Source organism: Fistularia commersonii, chromosome 16 (assembly GCF_037954325.1).
Source record: "Fistularia commersonii isolate RoL2024-O1a breed Wild chromosome 16, RoL_Fcom_v1.0, whole genome shotgun sequence".
NCBI lineage: Eukaryota > Metazoa > Chordata > Actinopteri > Syngnathiformes > Fistulariidae > Fistularia > Fistularia commersonii.
Genome location: NC_141299.1, coordinates 6,569,516 through 6,590,987, shown reverse-complemented (window position 1 = coordinate 6,590,987; position 21,472 = coordinate 6,569,516). Strand labels below are relative to the sequence as shown.

The 21,472-nt window shown below is 41.0% G+C and overlaps 2 protein-coding genes across 4 annotated transcripts; one reads left to right on the top strand and one right to left on the bottom strand.

Moving 5' to 3' along the window:
* The first annotated feature begins 116 nt into the window (after positions 1 to 116).
* Positions 117 to 6,635, top strand: LOC147225709 (E3 ubiquitin-protein ligase RNF170). Of its 3 annotated transcripts, XM_086162360.1 has the most exons (7): positions 117 to 147; positions 2,805 to 2,886; positions 3,751 to 3,862; positions 4,269 to 4,377; positions 5,312 to 5,385; positions 5,460 to 5,570; positions 6,318 to 6,635. In XM_086162360.1, the coding sequence occupies exons 3-7, from the start codon at positions 3,842 to 3,844 to the stop codon at positions 6,633 to 6,635; spliced, it is 633 nt and encodes a 210-aa protein (XP_086018486.1). In that variant the 5' UTR covers positions 117 to 147; positions 2,805 to 2,886; positions 3,751 to 3,841. The 3 variants fall into 3 exon arrangements, with proteins under 3 accessions (XP_086018486.1, XP_086018488.1, XP_086018487.1); XM_086162362.1 differs by lacking the exon at positions 117 to 147 and having other exon boundaries at positions 2,835 to 2,886; positions 3,756 to 3,862; XM_086162361.1 differs by lacking the exons at positions 117 to 147; positions 2,805 to 2,886 and adding an exon at positions 3,274 to 3,365.
* Positions 6,636 to 6,983: 348 nt separating this feature from the next.
* pfas (phosphoribosylformylglycinamidine synthase) lies at positions 6,984 to 19,302 on the bottom strand. The gene is made up of 28 exons (XM_086162359.1): positions 18,965 to 19,302; positions 18,013 to 18,132; positions 17,712 to 17,847; positions 17,044 to 17,149; positions 16,759 to 16,957; positions 15,300 to 15,405; positions 15,073 to 15,213; positions 14,865 to 14,989; positions 14,629 to 14,757; positions 14,411 to 14,548; positions 13,983 to 14,111; positions 13,789 to 13,862; positions 13,543 to 13,699; positions 13,393 to 13,454; positions 12,188 to 12,349; positions 11,804 to 12,040; positions 11,481 to 11,711; positions 11,104 to 11,284; positions 10,938 to 11,021; positions 10,523 to 10,678; positions 10,085 to 10,204; positions 9,844 to 9,989; positions 9,553 to 9,760; positions 8,831 to 8,922; positions 8,626 to 8,740; positions 8,413 to 8,562; positions 7,952 to 8,092; positions 6,984 to 7,797 (listed from the first exon to the last, which is right to left on the bottom strand). Exons 2-28 carry the CDS (start codon positions 18,128 to 18,130, stop codon positions 7,487 to 7,489), a joined length of 3,954 nt encoding a protein of 1,317 aa, XP_086018485.1. The 5' UTR covers positions 18,131 to 18,132; positions 18,965 to 19,302; the 3' UTR covers positions 6,984 to 7,486.
* Between the last annotated feature and the right edge of the window lie 2,170 nt (positions 19,303 to 21,472).

The following is a 21,472-nucleotide window of genomic DNA, read 5'->3' as shown; positions in this document are numbered from 1 at the left end:
TATCGGGTAAAACCAAAACACGTCCCATTCGTATAATATTACTGCATTTCATTATGAACAGAGAAGAAGTCAGAATCCGCCAGTGGACAAGTAGATGCTTCATACAGTTCATAGATTAAAACAGTTAACCGTCAAGGAAGTGGGGAGGTTGGTACGAAGTTAATTGGCATCATGTATGGAGAGAAAGAGAGAAAGATACAGAGAGACAGAGAAAGTCACCTTTAAAACCCGGTAAATGCATGATTAAACGAATAAAAACGCAAAGGCACAGGGAAAATGTGTAAGGAATGACATAAGACTAAATCCAAGTTAGCATTTGTGAAAAGCAGTATGGGTTCATGCCGAGAAAGAGTACTACAGATGCAGTGTTTGCTTTTAGAATGCTAATAGAGAAATACAGAGAAGGCCAGAGGGAGCTGCATTGTGTTTTTGTAGACCTAGAAAAAGCATATGACAGGGTGTCAAGAGAGGAACTCTGGTATTGTATGAGGAAGTCTGGAGTTGCAGAGATGTATGTTAGACTGGTGCAGGACATGTATGCTCGCTGTGAGACAGTGGTGAGGTGTGCTGTAGGGGTAACAGAGAAGTTCAAGGTGGAGGTGGGGCTTCATCAGGGATCAGATCTGAGCCCCTTCTTGTTGACAGTGGTGATGGACAGGCTGAGAAAGATGAGGTTAGACAGGAATCTCCATGGACCATGATGTTTGCAGATGACATTGCGATCTGTAGAGAGAGCAGAGAACAGGTGGAGGAAAATCTAGAGAGGTGGAGGTATGCGCTGTAAAGGAGAGGAATGAAGGTTAGTTGCAGCGAGACAGAGTATGTGTGTGTGAATGGGAGGAACCTGGATGGAACGGTGAGGCTCCAGGGAGTGGAGATCAAGACGTTGGAGCATTTCAGTTACTTGGGGTCAACAGTCCATTGCAGCGGAGAGCGTGGAAAAGAGGGGAAGAGACGGGTTCAAGCAGGTTGGAATGGGTGGAGAAATGTGTCAGGGTATTATGTGATAGCAGACTATCAGCCAGAATGAAAGGAAAGGTGTACAAGACAGTGGTGAGACCAGCGATGCTGTATGGACTAGAAACAGCTACAATGACGAAAAGGCAGGAGGCAGAGCTAGAGGTCGCAGAGATGAAGATGTTGAGGTTCTCTTTGGGAGTGACCAGGATGGATAGGATCAGGAATGAGTCCATCAGAGGAACAGCACATGTTAGATGTTTTGGAGAGAAGGTCAGAGAAGCCAGACTGAGATGGTTCTGTCATGTACTGAGAAGGGATAGTGAATATATAGGTAGACGGATGCTGGAATTGGAGCTGCTAGGCAGGAGGTCTAGAGAAAGAGCAAAGAGAAGTTTTATGGACATAGTGAGTGAGGATATGAAGGTAGTTGATGTGAGAGAGGAGGATACAGAGAATAGGGTTAGATGGAGAAGGTTGATTTGCTGTGTCGACCCCTGAGGGGAAAAGCCAGAAGAAGAAGACATTTCAATGATTACCTCCAAATACAGATTTTAAATGTTTTCATTGGATAATGTTTTAATCTAGGAAAAACATTTTTTGATATCAAATTATTACATTTCAATGATTACCTGCAAATCCATTTAAAGTTGGATTAAACAATGGCATATTTATGGTGAGACAAATTCTTGTATCTCTTACATATGATTATGCAAATGTATGTATCATACTCAGTAAACACCCTGCTTTCAAACAATCAACCATTGAGAATTTGGCAACCTGCCCATCATTTTATGACAGTGATTCAGTTTAAGGAAGTTGTTCATGTCTCATTTATACATGTCACGTGCAGGCATCTATTGTTGAAATTCGCTCAAGGTGAGCTGTGCTCTGTTTCCACAGTATGGGAAATTTCCAAACACATTGTAGCTGAGCTGATAGCAGTTACCGGCAATGTATTCACTTGCAGCCTCTATCAGTATCCTCGGTCTAAAGCGAGTAAGCAAATCGGGTGAGGACAGTTGACATGTCACACACTGAGACTGGACCTTATCAATATGACCCCTTTCTAGCTGTCAGGAGGCAAGATCTTTCTTTTGATGTCCTGCCACTCTGAGACCCTGAACCTCACTGACAGAAGGCTTCTATTTTTAGGTGACCTCCATCCCCCCCAGGGTCAATCAAATGACAGGTGAAAGGCCTGTTTACATATTATCTAACAAGTATTTCTTCAATGGCTACCACAGTGAGGCTCATTACAACTGCATATACTTGATCTTTTCTTTTCCTTGAATTATACAACAAGACTACCACCTTGGCAAGTGAGGATTTTAGTAACTTACATTGACATAAGTCAAAACAAGTTAATGAGATATCTAGATTGTGCTATGGGGTTTATCATGGATCTCAGAGATGCCTTTCAACGGCCTTGAATACCCAAGATTTACATTAATTTAGGATTATGAGAGGAAGGGCTGTTAGTCAAGTCAACGCTGGGTAAATTATTGGCTAGGTCAAACCTAACCTAGTTTAGCCACACACACATACATACAATTGTGCATGCATACAAATATGCATGCCCACACAAACACACACACACTCAGCGTGGGAGAGTTCATTTTCTGATTTCGATCAGATTTTCTCTTATGAGGTACAAATTGTCTTTAGTTTGCGAGTAACTAGTTAACTGAATCTGTCACTTGCTCAGGTGATCTGATTCTACTGGAAGTTTTTACATGTTGTAAGAGAACATTATTAAGCTACTGGCTCACTTCAAGCAGGAAGACTTGCTGATATTGAAGGACGTAGTTGATAATTAACAGCCAGTTCCCATTTATTTTGTACAGTGATGCTGTCAGGCAACACTTCACTTCCTGCTAGGAGACGTTTCCAGCTGAACATGCAAAGCTTCAGCAGCTTATGTTTTCGGTGAGTCTCATTTTATTACATTTAGTATTTGGTTACTCAGAATAACACTTGCTAACATACATCAATGTTATCCAGGACATGTTTCAGAAGGATTAAGATATGTCATTCAAAACTGGTAAGAATTCCAGTCAACACAGTGATTGTTTTTTTGAGTGATAAATATATCTGTGCCATCATGTTTCATAAAGAATCTATGCTGTGTTTAGCTTTTTTTAATGCTGACTAATAATCTTAGATTAAATATTTAGTTTATTTTGTTATTGTCTTGTTCTGATACAAAACTGTGGTCTGGAAACATGACAAAAATTAAATTAGGTCAGTTTAACATTTTGTCTGTTAATTTAATACATGAAGCAAAACTGATGAATTTTATAAACTTAATTTGGCAAGAGGAGGCAACGCAGGAGTTTGGGGCAGAAAAAGGAGGAAGTATGATGAAGACTCAAAGCAAGATTTGGCCAAGGCCTCAGGAAGTGATGGTCTGTGTTTTTTCCGCTCACCACTTCTTTGCAAAGAAGCAGAATCTTTGAGTAGTGAAGTAATGTTAATTGAAAAAAAAGTATTTCTTTGGGAATTTTTATGGAGGTGCTGTTTGTATTTTCTGTATAGAGGTTTACTTTGTCATACTTTGAAATGCCATGATCCAAAATCTTACAAGTAAAAGGAAAGCAAGTTTTCGATATCTATATTTTACACAGCTTAACTGTCAAAATACAGCTTTCAGAGCATCCATAGTGTGCAAATAGAAAAGAGCTGAGTCGTCAACCTTATCATCACAATTTTTTTTCTGTCTGTCAATATCTCCTAATTAACAGATATGCAATCTTTAAAGTGTGATTACCACCTTATCATGTCATGTTGCAGAACAGACCATCTCACTTCTTAAGGTCCAGTGGGTCAGTTTCAGCAGGGGTCATCCAAGGCTTTGATTTTCCCACCTGAACAGCCGGCGTCAATGTGCATGAGTTGCCACATGGTGAGAGCATCACAAACACACACACACATTGCAGACAGGAAATACATATGAAAACCTCTTCGTGTATATCTGAAGATCTAATGGAGAACTTAAACTTGTCCGCTATTCGCTGACAGAGGCAATAATACAATCACCAAGTTCTCAAGCATTCTTTTAGTTAAAAGAAAATTATTATACTTATTATCCAAGTATTATCAAAGTGACAGATGCTAATGTTACTGTTTAGATAATGAATTACAACCGAACTAGAATTCTCTGAACTTGCATTGCATCACTTTGAAGGATGTTTTTTTTCACAATGAAAATCAGGAAATTGTGATTTTAGATATTATTTTTCACTTATTAGCCCTAACTCCCCTTCCTGTTCTTCCTGCCATTTTTGTTTCTACTTTTATCATATGCTCAGGAATCTTCACAGTTGTGTCCACTGACAAGCCAACGAGACTGGCACTGTCCAGTGTGCCTGCAGATGACCATCTTTCCAGTGCAGACTAACTGCGGCCATTTGTTCTGTGGTACGTGACAACATACGCGGACACAGATAAACACACCCCTTAGATGGTCATGTAAATGTATTTAAGGAGATAAGCTTTTCTCTCCCATGTGAGATTTTATTTTTTTGAATGTTCCCTCTTGTTCACCTGTTATATCACAAGGATGTCTTTGAATACCTTACCCCATTGAGTGGCTTGGAGGTGGTGGCGGTTACTGTAGTTGCGTGTCACGGTTCTCGAAGCCCATCGGTTCAGCTTTTAATAATTAACCGTTGCCATGGTTACAAAGCTCGGCCTCTCACCTGACAGTTTCCAAATGACAATTCCCGTAAGAGATGCAGGGTAATAAAATAGGCCATGTGACCACCAAGCACCGCTGTTATTACATGATTGAGAAACCTTATCTTGTAATTTTTAAAATTCTCACCTTGTTTGCTTGATGAACAATGTAAATCTTAAACAATGTAAATTGCAACGAGACTGAAAGAGATAGGTCTTGAATTGAAAAGTGTTTTCAAAAAAAAGGCCTTGGGGATGACCAAGTAGCAAGACACTTAATAATTTTATCAAACTCTGAAGCTGGGACTTTACCTTAGCAGAATGCCCGAGAGATGCAAGTACAGTATATCACAGTATAAGACTGTGTTAATAGAGAAACTTGTCATTACTTCTGTATTAAACTGTTATTCCTGCACGCATTTTCATGTGACAAATGTGTCAAATATGCACCCATTAACCTTTGCTTCATCCGTCACCTGTTAAGACGTATTTCTATTCTAGCATCCATTCTTTCCCACCAAGAAAAATCTATAGTGACTGTCCCACTTACCAGTGTGGAAGCCCTGCTGTCATTAGAGACTCTTCACCTCAGTCAGTGACATCAGTGATCCAGTGATGTAGATATTCTGTATTTTAACCCATTAATATGTATAGTCTGTATGTGTTCATTCTGCAGCTCCATGTTTGATCACCTACTGGAGACAGGGGTCGTGGTTGGACGCAATCAGCTGCCCTCTCTGTAGACAGAAGGTACTATTTGTAAAAAGCTGAAATTAAAAGCATCCTCATCTGCAAATTAAATAGTAATGCACATTACTCCTTAGGTGAGTGTTCTGTGCCACCTTTTTAATGAGAGTCGATCAGACCGACAGTCAAAGGAAGTACTTGGGGAAATCACAGACTACAACAAACGATATTCTGGAACCCCACGAAGGGTCAGTATTCTTTCAGACAAAAATGATTTACTATTTTCCTGTCAACAAAGTGTTATTTACAGGTCCTCTTTCTAAGCAGTTCAACTGAATCTTTAGGTGTGTAAATGACAAGGCATTAGAACTTTCCTTTAGTCTTAAATGCTGAATCGAACATTGCATGTTGTAAAATTTGCAGAAATAAAAGGGTAGAAATTTGGTCATTTAGGCTGAAGTTATGGGAGAGAACACTACCCAAGAAATCACATTATACTGCATGTTAAATGGTGGTGTTTTGGATATTTAAAACTTTTTTTTTTTCAATGACACAATTAAAAATGACTCTTTTCACTGAACAAATTTTTTTATGCCATGTGAGTACAATATTTGATGATTTCATCAGTTTTTTCTGGACATTGTAGGTCACAATCTGTGGTGCCACTAGTTTAGAGGGATCACAATGTGATACATTTATGATTGTTAGGATTAGACTCTGGAAAAGCTAACATTCCAGTCACCACTCCCTCCTAAAAGAATACATCTTGCGCAACCTTATTGTCAAGTGTAATTACCAGAAAAAGGACTGGTGATGTCACCTCACTGACAAACCCTCTCGGTCTTTGTCATTTTCAAAGATGAGCATTTATTCATATTTGAAATGTGAGAATGTGGTGCTGAGTTACCATTAAATCCGAGGCACTCTCAATGACTTCATGTTGTAAATTTATATTGTGGGATTTTCTAACCCTTGCTTCTCACCACTTCTTCCAGTTAACAGACTACCTATGTGATGCACCAGTGCTGCTTCAGTTACTGGCCCGTGGTCTGGGCACCATGGGAGGCCTGATCTGGCTCTTCTTCTTCAGGGTGGCCCTGTGCTGTGTTGGGACTTTCGTGTCCACCTCTTCTGCATCAAGGTCCCTGGAAACAGATCTCTCTCTATGGGGACTGTTGGGGGTCCTGGATGACCTAGTGGTGGTCATCCTGCTCCTTATCTGTGTTATCAATATCAATCAGCAAATGGCACCAGAGAGAGGACATTCTCCAAACTCCTCCATCTCTCAAGGGGTCATAGGGAACTCACTTTAGATATTACACTCTATACAATTTCTCCTTGCTAAATGTGGCTTGTTTGATTTGTGGATGACAGAATACTGACAATAGCAAAGTGTGTGACAGTTAAGATGTTGAGATGACTGTTTTCAAATGTAAAAAAACACAAAAAAAATTCTACAGGTTTTAACTGAAATGTCATCAAATGCAATATACTGGTATAAATTCTGTTTCATCGAATATTTAGTAAATAACCTGGAGGAAAAAGGGGCCTTTTCATTTATATTCTTTCCAATGCAAAAATGTATTTTTAAGCATCATTCAGCACAGGAAACATCTCTATTCCTCTGGTCACTCAAGCAAGTTACTTATTGGCTACATTATATTAATACTGACATCTTTGTAAATACTTAAATCAATTGTTTTTATGAATAAATATTTATGGTCTACTGTGTGGCTTTTCTTTTCCCATAGCGCATGAGCTCTTGCTACTCTGTCTACATTGCCATAGGATGGAATATAGTCAACCCAAATTGGAATTCCACAGATGTGGATGCCTCTTCTTGGGAGGTTCCATTTATTCAAGTAAAATTGTTTTTTCCAGCAAAACTTGCTTTTTTTGGGATACACAGAAAAGTTTATTTTCTTTCACTTTGTACCTATTTCTGGAGACCTGATTAATACTCCCATAAAGAAAGGTTGCCAGAAAAGGCACTTCAACATAGTCGTGACACCATTTCTATTGCAACAACACAAACTAGTAGTGCAATGGAGTAGATGTATATCAGTACTGTGATATGCAACCAACCCATACTGTTCTGTGTAACAGACAACTGGGAAAAAGAAAAAAGTACATTGAGAGCAGGGATTGTTTACAAATCCTAGAATCAGTGTGTGTTGCTGCACCAGGCAGCTGCGTTCTGGAACATGCGCAGCCAAGGTGAAGGTGAGAGGGAAGGCCTGAAGTCCCTTGGGGCCCAAGGCCACTGCCAGCCCAGGGTGCAGCGCTCTGGGTGGGGCATCATGGCAAGGTGTCTGCCATCCTTGGAGCACAGCCCTGCTATGCCGTTTGGGGAGCCATTAGGGTTCAGAGGGTACTCTTCAGTAGGATGACCCTGATCATCAAGGTAACGGAGCGGGGCGCACCCTTCAGAAATAATCTGATTCAGGGCCTGGGAGCTACGGAATTGCATCAGACCTGCAGGAAATGAATGACAGTTTACAGAACATTGTAACCTTAAGATGTGTCAGGGTCATGGGTGGAATACATCAGACTGATAATATTTTTATGCTCGCCACTGCACTATAAATACTTCATGACTGACTATGGAGCAGATTTGCTTTGACTGTACCTTCCCCGTGTGCAACCCACACGCCGAGGGACGAACCCTCCATGCCTCTGAGCCACACAGATTTGGAAGCCTGGATCCCGACACAGACAAATCTTGACTCAAATCTGCCTGACTTGTTGTGGTTAAGTACCACTTCAGATTCTGAAAAAAGTTGGGGGGGAAAAAAAACAGAAATAGATCAACTATGAAAACATTTGAACAGGTCTTATAGTATTTCAAATGTATCAATTAAAAAAAAAAAAAAAAAATTACAAATAAAAAGTAACCACTTCATAGGAATGTAAGTTTGCTCAAGCAATTTGTTTGGGTTGTTGAATTGTCATATTAGCAGTGTAGGTTATGTTCAACACAAAACAATCTGACAAACAAAAAGGGCTTCAGAATGACGAGCCCACTTTGAGCATATGATTCGCTATTTAAGTACTATGAGGGCATTTCCATGTGTGTGTGCTAACTCCTACCTGAACCATCCTTTCCCTCTCCGACCCAGCCCAGCAGGGCCAGCAGCTGGCAGCCATTGCACACGCCCAAACTTAGCGTGTCATCCCTCTGCCGGAAGCGATCAAACTCAGCTTTGGCCTTGGGATTGTACGCAACTGTTGCTGCCCATCCTTTAGTGGAAATAAAATGACGTTATTATGTTATTATCATAGGTCATGTGTGTGCACTCATACCTTTTGCTGATCCCAGCACATCAGCGTAGCTGAATCCTCCAACAAACACGACAGCTTTGAAAGGTTCCAGGGTGAGAGAGCCAGAGCCCAGATCCTGCATTGTGACATCCCATACCTGAATCCAAATATAAACGAGAACCATTTACATCAACAGCAAGGCTCTGGTCATCATAGCAGATTATTGTGCTTTTATTGTACAATGTACCTCAAAGCCAGCCATGTAAAGAGAAACAGACATCTCTCGGTCTCCGTTACTACCTTCCTCTCTGATAACTGCTACGCGAGGCTGGTTGGCCACTACAAACACACAAAGACAGAACCAAGTAAAATTAAGCTTAGTCTTCGATTGACTTACACTTAATACAGTCAATTCCAATTAGAACATGCATTAAAAAAGGTTAGTTTCATTACATTTGTGCTATATAGGGACTGGTCTTAACGTTTGCCAGTGCATGGAAGAGAAGCACTTGCAGCATCTTTTCTATGTAAACCTGATCAAGTTCAATGATGACAGTGCAGGATTTTCCTTTTCAAGTTCTGACTTTTGAAACATAGAGCTTGTGTCACTTCTCTTGCCGTGACCTATCCAAATGAAGGCAATCCCATACTTGCAAAATGACTGTTTACAAAGAAATGTCAAAAAACAAAACAATTATTTATAGTTAATAGAATATCATAATGATTGATAATGGCATTTGAAATTAAGTCTCTGAAGGGTCTTCTTTTATCTGTTCATGAGTTCTAGTGAATTAGATGTGATGGTCCCAGTAGGATAGCCTGAAGTCTCATTGCATATACTGGTAATAATTAACACTGTGGTTACAGTCTGTAATTGAGAAAATGGCAAACCATAGCAAGCATACTAAAAAATCCCACAGCTCTTGAATTCCCATTATTTACAATAATACCACTGATGTTCCATCCTACCAGGCTTTCTAAGGGTGGGCTTCTCAGAGGGGTCGAAGGTCAGTTTAAATTTGGGCTGTGTCCTTCTGGCTAATCCTTCTTCTTCTTGTTTAACGCAGAGCTCGTTTGCTTGAAGGCGCTCAAGCTGGAAACTGGTGTCCTCCCATAATGTTCTGAGGTTAGGAAGCAGTTCTTTAAGTATCTCCTGCCCATCCACTCGAACAACGACCTTAAAGACAAGTGGTTAAACTGAAATGAATATGAAAACCGAATGAAAAATATAGGTGCTGTGAAAAATTAAGCTTGTCTCACCGTAGCCTCTGGCCCAAAACCACACGTTCTTCCAATACAGTGGCAAAGCACGCCAGCATCGCTATATCTCTTGCGCACATTTTCCACATCTGACTGTGAGACCTCCAGCACCAAACCCAGCTCTTCACTGAATAGCAGCTCAAGGACTGAGATGTCAAACATGTCACATTATTTCATCCTCATAAGATGTGGCCAATATTTCGGAAGTAAATCAATCCAAGTGACATAATGGAGAACTAACCTCCAGCTCCGTGTGATGACAAATCAACATCAATCCCACAGTTTCCTGCAAACGCCATCTCCAGCAAGCAGCAAATTAGGCCTCCGTCGCTGATGTCATGGCCAGCGCTAAGTAGCCGATCTGTTGACAAGATAGGCAAACAGTTTAATGTCCTATTTTTTAAGTCTGCACATAATTCAGTCACTGATACCAGTTTACACTATGATAAGAATGGTAAAAAACTAATAACTATTTCACTAGATTTCTTGCCATTATTTAGCTGTGATGAGGTAAAGGATTGTGGGTACCCAGCCAAACCTCTAGGATTCTATGTAACCAAAGTGTGAGGGAGTGAACAATTATGGCGGGCAGTTGAGGTGCAAAAATGTCTGTTCTTTGCGTGTCAGTCACAGAAACCCCGGGTGGTGGTTCTTCACCTGCGACTGCAGCCGTCCTTACCCTGGATGAGTGTCTGGGTGGCATTGAAGCCTGCGGTTAATAACTCCGGCTGGTCCAGGTCAGGGGCACAGTCTCCCAGCTGACTGTAGCACTGGGACAGGGCAGAGCCTCCAAGACGATGACAGCCGGGACTGAGAGGAACCCACAACAACACACCTGCAGACACAAAAGGTCAGGGACAGGCTGTCTGTTAGCACATATGCTGCGTGTTGTGTATTATAAAAGCATACCTGTAGTCTAGTTTGATTTAAAAAAAAAAAGAAAAAAAAAAAAAAGAAAAAACAAGTTTACAGCAACTTGTGAATTTTTGCCACAATTTTCAGTTCACAATTCTGCTGATATAAATGAAATAGAAAACAATGAAAAACCACTTGAAATAGTAACATTCTCAGCAAATAAAAATTTTTGTCAGTACCGTTGCCATCTGGATTCTCAAGATCAGGTGTCACGGTGGCAGTGATGTCTGGACAAACAGCATATGCTGAGATAACCAGGGCACCTGAAACAGAAGCAGATGGTAAATGAAAAGACACAAACACAGCAAAACATACACACGCAAGCACTCGGATAAAGTGGGGTACCTGGAGCTTTGACAGTCTCCTTCCCCACTCTTGCAGCCATACTTAGAGAGTCCTTGCCCCCGTCGACAGCCACCCCCAGCTGCCCCATGACCTTACACATGGCTTTGCAGGACTCCCAAAGACATGCTCCCTCGCCGGGCAGCTTAGCTGCCCACATCCAGTTACCGCTACACTTCACATCCTTAAACACATCAGGACACAGAGAAAGATCGAAATGTATCATTTGGAATTTGAACCGTACTCTATATGTAGCGGGTGTAAAAAGAAATTTCAATGGGAAAGACAGTCCATGGCTTTTTTTATGAGGTCAAGGTTGGTTATTCTTAGCTGCCAAACCTCCAACTGGTTTAATTCTGAGATTCCTTTCGTCTGCTCACCTTCAGAGCTGTAATTCTGGCAAACACCAGATTGGTCAGAGCTTCTCCTACAGCCATGCGAGCCCCTGCTGCAGGACAGACTAGCGCTTTGATTGGTTGCTCTCCGATGGCAGTTGCTGCTCCCTCGTGACTGAATGGTGACAGAGCAACAACAGCCACGTCCGCCAATGGTGTGTGAAGAGGGCCAACACACTGTTGCTGGGCAACTAAACCAGTCACAGAACGATCCACCTATGAAGGACCATGGAGAGTCAGTGCACATGTTTTTTTTTGTGTGTTTTTTTACAAGACATGTTATGAGGAAGGGTGTTAAAAACACACACCTTGTTGGTCAGATAACGTTTGGATGCAACAGCCGGCAAACGTAAAACTCTTTCCAAGGCATCTTTTACTCTCAGCCCTGCAGGAAGAGCCAGCGGCTGATGAGTTGAGGGCAACTGTGTCATCTTAAACTCCTTCTGAGGCATCTTCCCAAGAACCCACTCTAGCTGCAGGTCTACAGGGCAACGCCCACTGTTGACAAGATCCCCGCAGTCTCCCTCATCATCCACCAGTACAATCTGTAGGAGAGCCAATATCATAAAATATAGGTATTATAATTATAGTACACTATATATGCTGGCGCACATTGCCTATATTGCCTACTATGTTATAGTAAACTAGGGTAGGTGATGTGCGTTAGCAGTTTCATCCAAAGTGTGACGCACCTTCCCATCTCCAGTGATTGTCCCCACAAAGTCAACAGGACACTTCTCCCGTTGACAAACCTTCTCCAGGAAAGCCCTGTCTGAGGGACGGAGGAGCAGGGCGTTGCTCTCCTGATACTCTGCTCCCCATAGCTCTAGCACACTCAGTGTGGGGTCACCTTTCTACATGATACATACACCAAAGGAAGAAAAAAGATAAGTAATAAAGAGACTTGATTTAATTTGCTAAATGTTTTAATGAAGATCCATTTAATCCTTTAATCATTCATTATCTGTAGCACTTCTGTGCTCAGGTTTGCTGGGAATCAGCTCTATCCCAGCTCTCACTGGGCGAGAGGCTGGGTTCACCCTGGACCATTGGAAGTCAATCGCAAGGTCACATATAGACGAACAACCATTCCCTTTCTCACTCATACCTCTGGGCAATTTTGGCCAATTTAACAATCTGGATGCATGCTTTTGGACTAAATTCCACACAGAGAGGGTCCTGTAAGAATAGAACCAGGGTCCTTTTTGCTATGAAGTGGAAGCACTAACTACTGTGCCATTATGCCACCCACCCTTTGAAATAACAGAAAATGATTTTCATGCTTTCTTCTCACAGTCTGCAAAACTCTGATTTCATACAGCTATGGATTAATTCAAATGTATCAGGCTGTTGTTAAAATGCTCTGTAAACTGATTCAGTTGATATTTCAGCACCTACTATATCTATTGCACATTCGTCTGTCCTTGGGGGATATAGCCCTCCTCTGAGATGCTTCCTGTCCTCATAGCCCCACTTAATAATAATAATAATAAGTTTTCTTTTATTAATCCTTTATTAATTCCCATGGAGAAATTCGTTCTCTGCAATCAACCCATCATGGATGAACCATGAGCAGTAGGCTGCCGTACACCACCAGCAGGGGAGCAGTTAGTGGTTCAGTGTCTTGCCCAACAACAATTTGACACACTAGGAGGAGCCAGGAATCAAACCAGGACCATGTTTGGTTCCAAAGATGATTGCTCTACCTCCTGCGCCACAAACCACCTCAAAAACTTTTAAAAGGTTTTTTTAGGAAGTTGCCCTTATCACATTTTTCAGTCTAATATCAGATGGTGTCGCATTTTGCACAGATCGTCAAGCCCTATGAAGTCAACTGCATTTGTGATCCAGGCTTCCTGAATAGAAAAGTGATTTGAATTATGTCTGCACTTTTTACCTTGAACCGGCTAGAGTAGATTACAGCACCTGCTGGCTCACTGAGCTCCTTCAGTACATTACCTGGAGATAAAGGTGTTTGGAACACTGTCACATTTCTCACAACCTCTATATTTAAATGTGATTCTAGTAAATGTTTGGCATTTCATACCATTGCCTCCTGCACCCTGGTCATGTATGCTGCAGATTGGGTTTCCACCACTTCTTTCCAGACATGCCCGCAGGGCGCGATTCATCTTCTGCTCCATCTCAGCGTCTCCTCTCTGCACTGCACCCAGATCTCTATCACTGGAGCTATCCCCCTGAACCTTTGAGTTAAATGGATTCAAACTGTGACATGTCTTAAAAAATTTGAGTGGATGAGCATTAATCTCAAAAAGTGATTTGAAGGTTATACTTGGACGGAGGAAGCTGCGCCTCCACCAACGCCAATTCTATACACTGGCCCTCCAATCTTCACCACTTCCATTCCTGATTGACAAGTGAAGAAATGGAGAGGAGGTTACATAAGTCATCTATCGAGATAAAGACAAGAACTTTACAGTAGCTTCTTCTTTTTAATTGGAAAAAAAAACCCAAACAAAACATTACCGGTCTCTGCCTCTTGTTTTTTTATGTGTGCATCTTCAATGGAACCCAGGCCACCACTGAACATGATTGGCTTGATCCACTCTCGACGCTCACCATTAGGCAGCCGCATGCCAAAGGAACGAGCAAAACCTACAGGATGAACAATTATTAATCCTAATGATGGAAAGAGGAACCATTATAATGAAAACTACTGGGTGATCAATCAAAAATGGTCATTGGAAAAATGTACAACCCTTAAAATAACCAAAACAAAAGTTTACTGTTACGTGGCAATGGGACGGACAACGTTTTTTTCCCAGTGTATCAATATAATATTTGAAAAACCAAATATAGTTGTGCTGAAGGTTCCGCTTACAAAAGCTCAAGGAAGTCAGCATAAACAGTTTGGGCTTGGGGACATGCTTGGGCAGGTGAAGACTGTTCAGTACCTGATATAACAGGTTCTCCAAATTTGTTGCCGTAGTCTGAGGCGCCGTCACTGGCCTCAATGGCTACCTGGAGTGGCGGGGCAAAGCTGCTGGGATACTCCCAGCCCTCACCTTCAGACTCCCAGGGGAGAACATAACCTGGGGTTTGAGGACAGTGGAAAGAAAAATGTATATTCTGTGGAAGACCCCAACTTAGTGAAGCACATTGTTTTACTGACCTGGTATATGAAGGTTGCCGAAGCAGTATCCTGCAGTACCAGCGATGACGTGGCCTCCACGGCCAGCACTTTGGACATCTCGGATACGACCTCCAGTTCCCGTGGTAGCACCGCTAAATGGAGCAACACCTAAAAATGGAGGGTTTTTTTTTTTTTCAGCTTACATTCAATTACACAAGTTGCAGACAGATGTGGGAAATGGTGCCGCGTGGAAACTTCGCAAAGTTCAATTTGACCTGTTGGGAAGTTGTGAGTCTCGGCAGTGAAGATGACATGCCGCAGCGAGCTTCGAGTCTCGTAAAGACTGGCTTGGGATGGATCGCTTGGGTAAAGGCACTCCACTTCCATTCCTCTGATACCACTGGACACGCACACAACCATGAATCAGTATGAAACATCACGCACCCTATTCAGAAGGTTTGAATTAATCATTTCAATTCCTACCTGCTGTTGTCGCAGAACTTGATGACATTGTTCTGGCTGCTGTGACGCTGGGTGTCCATTATGAGACTGAAGAGTGTCTCCTTCTGCTCCTGATTGTCGATCACCATGCGTCCCCGGAAGAACCAGTGACGGCTGTGCTCACTGAGTCAGCGGAGCAGATAGAAAGTGTCAGAGAATGAAATGTGCCATACCTGAAAACCACACAAAAAGTTGGCCAGCTGTTGCACCTGTTGGACTGAGCCAAGTCAAAACACTCCACGCTGGTGGGGTTTCTTTTAATCCGCTGGAACATTGATGTGTAAAAGTCCAGATCCCAGGAGTCAAAAGCCAGACCTGCATTACACAACAGACACAATCTTTAAAAGCCAAAGACCAAGCACAAGGGAAACTTTTGAGAACGATATCCCAAAATCTCTTTTTGGAGAAATGTTACATGATAGATTGGCACATAATCCATGTTATTCTAATTTGATATATTTAGATAATTTTAGGCAAATTCACCAAGATTTTTAAGATGACTGTGTTTTCCTGTAATTGTTTTTTGAAATAAAAAATTAACAAACTTACTTGACTCAATTTTTTGACACACATTTATATCTCATAACAGATAAGGATTGAGTACAGTGCAATTTTTGATATTTAAAGAAGTCCACCATATGCCAACACAGAAAGACAATATTTAATCCATGTCAATATGATGACCAGCTCTTATACATTGTACAATCTACTCTTTGAAATGTAATGCAAATAAACAGAAGCGATAAGGGTAACATGAGTGCACTGGTTAAGAAGAAAACACACAAACATCTTTGCACGTGAGCAAACTCCTGATTAGCAATTGAACTGTGCACACTGGATGACAAAGTACAGATTAATGAGAAACTGAATGGAATTTCAAGTTTGATATAGACCAACTGTCAGAATGGTCAGTACGTGAAATAAAAAGAAGACTAACTCGTCTGATCAACAATTTGCAGTGAAGGGTATTGATCATAGTAAGGCAAGATTTTTGGCAATACTGTATAAATAAAGGGACACCAGTAAGGTCTAATAACCATTAGACAGAATTTAATGACAGAGTTGGCTCGCAATGTTCTGCAGTTACATTGCTGCACTAGAATTTGGGAGGCAAACCAAACAAAAATTCCTTCGGATAAAAAGATGCTACTGAAGCTTCTCTCGGAAACAATATACTAGGCAGAAAATAACATACATGTTTTAATACCATAAATTCCAAACAAAATAACCATTAAATTTCTAATTTTATTCAATTCCGAGTAACAAGTACTTTGTAAGTTTTATTATGATAAAGGAGATCCTAGAGGCTGGGAGAGAGCAAATAAACACTGACAGAGGAAACATAACTTTTGCCCTCACTCTTCTAACCTGAATCAGATGAGCCACTACGATCTTCATTTAATGTATTTAAATGCTTAGGTCTCAATTGCCCCCAACACAGACACACAAGATAATTTGAGCCACCACTGCAGTCTTGTGACTTTAACGTGCTAGTAATAATCTTATGCAGCATGTGACATCTTAACTCTACCAAAAGACAAAACCTACTCACATAACCCTGCTTGAGTTGAAGAAGAATAGAGGTTCAGAATGAGGAGCGTGAAGAAAAGTTCTGATGAAGTTGAATGGGGTCAGAAAGAGAAATTTTGAAATTACAAAACTACGTACCCAGATCATCATTTGCTTGTTCCAAGGCTTTCCGACCCATTCCTAGGATGTCCACTTCAAACACCGGCTGAGGTTGAGTCTCCACAGCAAAGGAGGTGATGGGATGTTGATAGATGCACTCAGTCATACTGTCATGCAAACACTCAGTCAGCTTCTTTATGTCTTTGTTGAGCTTGTCCTCAGTCTCTTCATTCTGGGGCTGGAGGACAGGTCATAGCAGAGGAATGCAAACATCCATCTTTTTGGATCAGTGATCAGTAGAACAAGGGTTCTCTGCATGCAAACCTTGATCAGAAACCTGCGAGACTGTTCAACCCTCGTGACATTCGTGAGACCAACACTTTGGCAGATTGAGACAGCGTTGGTGGACCAAGCGGTGGAAAAGTTCAACCTGAAATAAAGAATAGTATCACTGATGTAAAGTGAAATTATGCATAGCAAACCATATACCAAGATTCAGTGTGATAGACTGAAGCGAATATTTGTCATTTCCAAAGCATTGGTCGCACAATTGATGAAAAGCCAACAGCTCCCAAAGTGACAGTCACCTCTTCCATATTCATTTTTAAATATATTCAGCATATGACATAGAAATTCCATTAAAGGACAACTGGACTGTCTAAGGTTACGATGTGTAATATGATAGCATTCACTCATCATCTACTAGTGCTATCTTTCACATTGAAACTCACATATGCAAATATATGGTCTCATTATTTAAAGTGATCAGTCACTGGTATGAATGATGGGTTTCTGACAAAGCTTTACAAATTTAGTAAATTTTTCAGATTGGTCGCAAATCATCTTTTGTGCTGTTCAGTAAGTTTCAGTTGTTGTTAAAACCCTATAGATAATGTTTTGTATCTGATGTGTTTTTTCATATGTATTTAGATATTGTGAGATCTAACAATGAAAATAACATCCCCATCCCTGGCATCAGATAACTATCGTACCTGGGGCCAATCTCGACCAGTTTATCCCCATAGCCCGCTGAGAGCTTGGGTTTCTCAGTCAGGGGCTCTGCCTGCAGAGATGGACCAAACAACCAGAGGAGGATCTCCTTCTGTTCTTCACTGAGATTCCCGCAACCTGCAGTGCAGGGAAGGAGGAAAGAGCACGGCAGGAAATTGATCAAACCAAGAAAGCTCAAGGCTTCACGATGTGACTGCTCTTGTGTTTGGTCATTCAAAATAAATATTCTCTGTATGTTGGCTAAAGGTTCGAGTGCTACTGGCAAGTGACTGCTATACATACCTGCCAGCTCCACATTGTAGCAGCACTCAGAAGTGATTGACAGATGGGGGAAGAGCTTGGTAGCTTGCTCAACGTTTCGCCCCTTCACTTCACTACCATAGAACCTTACGACAGTCATGACTGATGGATAAGGAAATAAAAACAAAATCAAATAAATACAGACCTTTGTAAAGTGACAATTGCTAATGATCGATGATTATAATCAGATTAAAACTTCTTTAAAGGCTGACCTTTGCTTCCAATCAATCCTGAAATTGACTTGAACTGAGTCAATATCATGGCACAGAACCATATCACCTTATCATGTAATACCTAAAAAATTCTTATATCTTCTTTTAAGTTTAGTTTAACATACTTTCTTGGTGGTCTTTATCAGTACACGGGCAGGGAAAAAGTCTCATAAACAGATTCTAAACTTTGGAGCGTCAAATGTATTAAAAGAAAAAAATCCAAAACCAATTATTCACAGCCATCCTCCTGAAAATAGGTAATTCATTGGTTTTGTTTATGTAACACACACACACACACACACACACACACACACACACACACACACACACACACACACACACACACACACACGTCTGTCAGGAGTTTTGTGTTAGTAGCCCCACCCCCGAGCCCCGAGGGCGCGCATATACGGATACTATCTATCAGGCTGGGTAGAGCGCAATACAGAAATTATAATAAATAATGATACGGCGATGAATGAGTAATAGGGAACAGGGAAATAATACGTTTTCCATGCTCATAGGTTATTTGATGTTATTTTTTTAATTTTACAATTTCATGATATTTTCATTTTGTTTAATTGTTTAGTATGACGTGCAGTAGTTAGTTGGGCGAGCTAGCAGACAGCTACAGGAAAGTTAGCAAACTTGCTTGGTATTGGTGCGTGGAAACACGTCCACTGTTAATATCTGAAATGAGAAGAGGGAAATGTTGGACTCACCTGAGATGAAGATGACCTTCTACGTGTCTTGAGTAGACAGAGGGCTTGTTTGAGCCGCGGACTGAGGATTGATGACGGACGGCTGGACAGACGCGGGGAAGTCAAGCACCCACGTGTGTGCCACGGAGTTGACTGCGCCTGCGCAGTGGGATCTTCACCGAGGCTTTTGAGGACGCGTTCCGCAGGAGACAGCGAGACCCAAATCGGAATGACTTTATCTGACTCCGGCTGACTGTGGCAAACTGATCCATCGGTTGTTAATTTGTAATGGTAAATTGGAATTTTTTAACCAGATAGACATCCGCAGTCCTTTTCCTGTTCATATGGTTTCTTATACGGTAGCCCCGAGCGTCCATACTACAGGATTTGTTGCAGACCGTCTTTCCCTCTGGTGTAGTGTACAACGTTGTTTGTCTAAGTCCTCCATTTATATCACTAACTTGAAACTTGTTTTTATAACGAAATCTAGTCATATGAATTTGATTTATAACATGTATAATCGTTGGTAACAAAGACACAGCGCTATTCAGACATATGTATTGTATTGGCTGTACTCCCTCAATAGACCTGAAGTGGCGTTTGTGGTGGTGTTAAAGGTCATTTGGCCCCGGGCATCTATTTGATGGGGGCATCCAATCAGAGAAGGAGCTTAGATTAGAAATTTCAAAATGTGATAAATCCTAAATCCATTTTTGGGGAAAATACTCCTAAAATCATGAAATATGTGCATGGGCTATTTCCCACGATGTGTGTTTATTACAGATTACTCCTTGCAATCGTATTCTTAATTGCAAGCTGTGAAAAGTCGTTTTCCAAACTTAAATGAATAAAAATATATCCGAGATATTCTATGTTACAGGAGCGACTGACCAGCCTGGCTTTAATAAGAATTAAAAGACTTTCTCACAGCTGATATAAAAAGTGAAGTAGTTCAGATGTTTTATGAGATGAGGTAGTATTTGTGGAAAAGAACGTCATGCACTTGATTGATTTTGATTTAAATTGAAATCGAATACAGCGGTCTCTTCACGATTCATTTGAGTTTATATATTCAAAATGTTTTCCTCTGTCCCATTTCTCAGTATGCGGAGAATAGGGTTGAATGGAGGAAGATGATTCACCGTGACGCCCCCTGAGGAGAACAGCCAAAAGGAAAAGAAGATTACTAATAACCTTTAAAATCTGTCGATGAGCCAAGGAAATGTAATAATCACTTAAAAAGGCTTTAAACTTCAGTTCATTTTAACTCCAAGGTGAATAGTCATTTGCTCTTTTGAATGATGGAAATAATGGCCGGATTATGAGCTGATGACAGAGGTGTTAAAATAATTACTTAACATCCAACATCAGTCAAAACTGCAGTTTTAGATATATTTAATAAATTAAAGCCAAGGTACAAAAAAATGTACATTTCACCCCTTCTTCCGTACTCGCTTTAAACTGAGACAAACATTGCTTTGTTTTTCTCCTCAGAAAGAGACCCTCTAACAGGCTGAGGAGCAAACACCAGGTTATTCACAGTTCTAATCAGCCTCCGAGGAAATCACACCAGAGCTGCTTCTCACTTAAACCCTCTGCCTAAATCATGTATTTCAGCAGTATCTTATGCAATTAATGTTTGCCCCTGGAACCCCTGAAAACCCCCCACAAAACACATACATGCTACATGTCTGCAGGCACCTCGGATAAAACAGTAGGATTAGACTGAGATAGTTTTATCAGAGACCACAAAGTACATTTCAATGCTGAGTGTTAATATCAACTGGTCCTGCCGATTCACCAAACAGTGTATTTTACATCTGTCACATCACTTCACCAATAATGTCTCTAGCAAAATGGGTGAGCACAGAATAACAGTGCTTATACTCATTCAAGACGTTGAATGACTTCTTCAGTCACCTCCTGTTGTCACTGAGCTCTCCAATCCTTTTTGGTCCTCTCCAAGGCAGTGATTCAGATGGATGAAAGAATTTGGGAATATTTTTCACAATTATTTTGTTTACATAGTTGCTTTGCAGTTTTAGAAAAAAAGAATAGATACAGTAGATACGTCTGGTCAATGATTGAACACTGACTGATCGTTTCACATGTTAACAAGGTGTTATAGGTACGTGTGTGATTGCTGGTGCAGCGGAGGTGAAAGGCTTGAAAGACATGGTCAGTCTTTTAAGAAGAGAGTATGGATTGAGGAAAGCATGGGATCTGAGTAAAAGATAGGAGGAAGTTATGCATGTGTACTGTAGGTCCAATATAAGTGCACTGAACAATACATCTGTGCATAAACAAACCTCTCATACACACATATGAACACACTCACTCAAATACACAGAATTGTTCAGCAATAAGTGTTATGCACAACTCGATAAATATTTTTGCACAATTACAGTGACTAAGCAGTCAGGATATTAAATCCTTCCACACACACAAGTTCCCTTCTCACTTTGCATCCTGTGCCCCTTTCTTGCTAGCGATGACTATGACTCTGTTTCCCTTCCAGCCATCAATCAA

Excerpts from the sequence above, each read along its gene's own strand:
- LOC147225709 (XM_086162360.1), top strand. The coding sequence starts at position 3,842 with ATGTGCATGAGTTGCCACATG. Across the intron at positions 3,863-4,268 it reads TGTGCATGAGTTGCCACATG|GAATCTTCACAGTTGTGTCC; the intron begins GTGAGAGCATCA and ends TCATATGCTCAG. Across the intron at positions 5,386-5,459 it reads GCCCTCTCTGTAGACAGAAG|GTGAGTGTTCTGTGCCACCT; the intron begins GTACTATTTGTA and ends ATTACTCCTTAG.
- pfas (XM_086162359.1), bottom strand. The coding sequence starts at position 18,130 with ATGACTGTCGTAAGGTTCTATGGTAGTGAAGTGAAGGGGCGAAACGTT. Across the intron at positions 14,549-14,628 it reads CGGCAACCTTCATATACCAG|GTTATGTTCTCCCCTGGGAG; the intron begins GTCAGTAAAACA and ends CTCAAACCCCAG. Across the intron at positions 8,093-8,412 it reads AGAGGGAAAGGATGGTTCAG|AATCTGAAGTGGTACTTAAC; the intron begins GTAGGAGTTAGC and ends AACTTTTTTCAG.